Source organism: Tarenaya hassleriana, unplaced genomic scaffold (genome assembly GCF_000463585.1).
Source record: "Tarenaya hassleriana unplaced genomic scaffold, ASM46358v1 Cleome97, whole genome shotgun sequence".
NCBI classification, from domain to species: Eukaryota; Viridiplantae; Streptophyta; class Magnoliopsida; order Brassicales; family Cleomaceae; genus Tarenaya; species Tarenaya hassleriana.
In genome coordinates this window covers 52248-56532 of record NW_010972109.1, presented here as the reverse complement: position 1 = coordinate 56532, position 4285 = coordinate 52248, and the positions used below count along the sequence as shown (strand labels likewise).

The window sequence follows — 4285 nt, the reverse complement described above, 5'->3', positions numbered from 1 at the left end:
AAATAAACCGCGAAAATTTGAAATTTTTCATCGAAAAATAAAATAAAATAAAATTATTATTTGCGACAGAAATTTCTGTCGCAAATCTGTCGCAAATTCCAAAAATAAATAATATAAATTAAAAAATAAATAAAATTAATATTTACGACAGAAATTTCTGTCGCAAATCTGTCGCAAATCCGCAATTTTCAAATTTCTGTCGCAAATAATGTTTGGTTCTGCGACGACAACGTTTCCGTCGTATTCCGTCGCAAATTTGCGACGGATTTTGCGACTAATTGCGACAAATTTTCGCATTCCGTCGCAAATTCGTCGAATTCTGTCGTAATTTCTTTGTGACGGAAAAATTCCGTCGCAAATTCCGTCGTTATATTAAGATTTTCTTGTAGTGAACTCATCTGAATCGACAGTGTTGAAGATTATAGTCAGAGCTTTTGCTTTGAGTGCTGACACCTTTTTCTCAGTGAGGGTCCACTGAGAACTGAGTTTGATAACTTTCGTCCCATCATCTCCAATGACTTTCGGAAAATCTCATCCTTCTTCTACAACCCTTCACACATCTTCATCAAGACCTCTAATCAGATTCATGACTTTCACCTTCCACTAACCGTAGTTATTTGAATCCAACAATGGTACCTTCACTAGCGGTTGAAATTCCTTGAATGTCTGCATTGTGCGTCTCTTACCCTGCACCGATATTGAGAGAAAATTATCCTACGACCGGCGACCGGACTCTGATACCAATTGAAATAATTGACGCACTCAGATGTCACTCAAAATCAGTTCTTTTCATTCAAGGAAATCTGACTACTACAACATAGAGATAGTTGCAGTAAAACCCAGACGCAGCACACTCCCCCTGAGTGTTAGCTTTATTTTTTTTACTAATATTATTAAATCTAGGAAAAATTTGATTATTAATTTATATTTATGGATAATTTTAAAAGAAAAAAAATATCTTTTGAGATATTCGAAATTGTAGATATGAATATTCTTAAATAATTGTATATATTAGGTTGCATATGGATATTAAAAAAATATTTATCATTTTTGTCATATTTTAGATATTCCAATATATCCACAGTTTTTATAGTTTTAGTGGTATTTTTCTTGTGAAAAATAAGTATTTTTGGTATGAAAAGTTAGAAAATATAGATGGGTAGTTTCTCGTTATAAAATTAAATTCCATCAAATATTCAAATACTGCAAACAAGATGACTCTGTATTCATATGTTTATATATTTTTCATTATCAAAAGCACTAACTTTTCAAATGTTTAGATATTCAAATCAATCATCTTTCCTGTTCATCTTGAAGTTGAATTTGAAAAAATTAAAAAAAAAAAAACAAAATAAATATATAATTATATCAAATCTGTTAAGGTTGTTTTTGCAGATAATTGAGTTTGTTAGTGCTGAAAAATTTGAAGAGATTCTTAATGCAGATTTTGTGGAAAAGACAATTACTAAGAGCTTGAAGATAAGATTTGACCAACAACCTTAGAGATAAAGACAAATCATAAAAAAAGGATAAGGATGAATCTGAGTAGATCTGGATGTGTGTATATAAAAGGAGTACGAAGAAGGTTGGAAAAATACAGAGCTTAAGAGATTATAATTCAGAGAGTATGAGAGAGTATGAGAGTGTTTGTTCTTTACGTTTTATTTCTGGTGAGTGAGATTGTTCTGGGGGGAGTTCTCAACAGCAATCCGAACAAACCCAGAACGTGAGAATGGAGATTCACATGGGTTGTGTGTTGAATCAGTAGATTTCGTGTATTAGGAAATTTTGATATCCGCATCCGACCCATATATGATAATTGAAACAAATTTTCACATCCGATTTGTGAATTCTAGATATTTGAATTTTTGGTTTAAATATAAATTGAATAACAGATCCGTTTGATTTTTTTTTCCGGTATCTTCACTCCTAAATCTCCGTAAATAACAGAACACTTCACATCTTAATTACGAAACATTATTCTAATCTGATTTATTATCCATAAACCAATCAAAAAGCTATTTCCGTTGGTACATTTTTAGATCTACAAAACAATTATTTTCATAAATGTATTCATACAAACAAATCTTCCAAACATCCAAACAAGGAGAGGAGGTTTCGCATACTCATACAAATCACAAAAAAACATTTATGCAAAAAGAAAAAAAAAACCCATAGCATTCAAGGCCAGATTCCGACCAAACACCAAGCAAAAACCAATCCTGAAACCAAGTACGAAAAGAACGAAACCCGAAGAACGAGATCGTCAGAGCCATTACACTCATCGTTAGCACCGCTGAAGCATCCGGGCCTCGTTACCTTAGCCACTCCATCTTGCAAGACAAAGCTACTGTTTTTCTTGCCATTACTAAAGAGCACACACCAGAAGTACGGTGACCCGCCATCGCTTCCACTAACCGCAGCTCCAAGCTCGGTATGGTTCTTGTCGTATAATATTTCTAACCCTCTTTGGTTTCTCATGAGAATTTGTGAGAAAGCTTCAGCTGGTTGGATGTACTTTGTTTGGCAGCCGAGCAGTCGACCTGTGATTGGCGAAAGGGTTGAGGCATCGACCCTGCAGTTCGGTGCAAAAGTCTCAGCAAATAAAGAATCCGAGGGCTTTTTCGCGTTGGACCCTCCAACCGCATCACAATTTCCTTGGTAGGCTTTTATGTATTGCAATGCAAGGCAGGCTAGACCCGGGTGGTTGTATAGCGATGGTTCCTTGTTGGCTGTTCGGTTTTTGTTAAGCACTTCAACCAATTCATCTGCTGGGTTATCCGTCACTCTCGCTGCATAATGAAGAAACGAAATTTGGTGATCGGTGCAACAAAAGCAGCAACATCAGTTGAATGGACAAGAGACAATGCAACATCAGTTGAATATACTCTGCATCATACAAACAGTTCTTGTTTTCTCGGGTTTCTCTGTTTGAACAAACTCTACATAACTCATCTTTTCGGTTTACTGAATCCTTAGAAAGAAATATACAATCCGGATCTTGATGACTTACTTCGTTTCTAAACATTACCCTCTTGATTCGGTTCAACAAAATGCAAAATCAGTAATGAAAGTATCAAAGACTAGAACTTTATTGGTCGGTGCACAAAGCCAAACACAGAGGTAAGATTTCCTGCCAAAATAACGGGTCAATATTCTGCACCCGTGATCAATCACTCCATCGTAGATTTGACATTGGAGCATTACAATGCGTGTAGATCAGAAGGCAGATTCTCATACCAAATCAAAGTAAAACTTATCCTCAAAATTCAACACTGCAATTGACAACCCAGAAACAAGAACAAAACTAAGAGCCTTCTTACTTGAATTTCACTATACAAAACAAATCTCAACCATGAATTTCAAGAGGTAACACTGTAAGTGATGAATTGTGGAATTAATGTTAACTGAAAACACACCATTGGGATTCAGTCAGTTATTCAGGAACCGAAACCGCTGAATCAGGAGAGAGAAGATCCACAATCACCAGATCAGAAGTAACCGAGAAACCCATCTAGAGAAATGAACCTAGTTATCCTCCATAGACGAATCTAGACAAAGCTAAGATTCAAGAACTTGTCCAAGGCTGGGAACCGACATTGACAGAAGAACAAGAAGAGTAAAAGAGTTACGGAAGATCTAAACGACGAAATGAAACTTACATTGGATAGAAGCAGAGGAAGAGAGGAAGAGCAATGGGGCAACGAGAAGAAGAGACCCCAGAAACTTCGTCATGGTTGTCGTCTGGTTTCTTCTTCGTGCGCTTCTTCGAATCACGAGCGAGAGAGAGAGAGAGAGAGAGGTGACTTTGCTTTGAAGCGTTTAACTTGGCAAATCTCTGCAACGATGTGCCGACAGCCGACAGGCAAACCATCCGGGTCCGGGTCCGGGTCCGGGTCCGGGTCCGGGTCCGGGTGTTGATTCACGAGTCACGACCCGGTTTAAGTTATTCTATCAAATATCTTATTGTAATTTTTTTTCAGATTTCGATTCTATTATTATCAAGTTTAAATTATTTTAAGTTTTTCCTGTTTCAATTTTTTTCCGATTTTGTTTTCGAATTCAGTTTTAGAAAATATGTTGATTTAAAATTTTAAATTTAAGTACTTATATATGATATCGATGAAATAAAATATTATTTTTCTGTAAGAAAGTTCGATTACAAAAGTGTTCTAAATTCCATAATATTCACATTAAAAAGTTATTAGAAGATGCTAAATAGGGTGAATGAGATAGATGTTTGTATATTTTCAATTTTAGATGATCCCACTTTCATGGAATGTTT

The 4285-nt window shown here is 35.7% G+C and overlaps 1 protein-coding gene across 1 annotated transcript; it reads right to left on the bottom strand.

Annotated features, from left to right (window-relative positions):
- Positions 1-2043: 2043 nt before the first annotated feature.
- Positions 2044-3827, bottom strand: LOC104804836. The gene is made up of 2 exons (XM_010529198.1): positions 3663-3827; positions 2044-2792 (listed from the first exon to the last, which is right to left on the bottom strand). The coding sequence occupies exons 1-2, from the start codon at positions 3733-3735 to the stop codon at positions 2182-2184; spliced, it is 684 nt and encodes a 227-aa protein (XP_010527500.1). The 5' UTR covers positions 3736-3827; the 3' UTR covers positions 2044-2181.
- Positions 3828-4285: the final 458 nt, after the last annotated feature.

Excerpts from the sequence above, each read along its gene's own strand:
- LOC104804836 (XM_010529198.1), bottom strand. The coding sequence starts at position 3,735 with ATGACGAAGTTTCTGGGGTCTCTTCTTCTCGTTGCCCCATTGCTCTTC. Across the intron at positions 2,793-3,662 it reads TTCCTCTGCTTCTATCCAAT|CGAGAGTGACGGATAACCCA; the intron begins GTAAGTTTCATT and ends TTCATTATGCAG.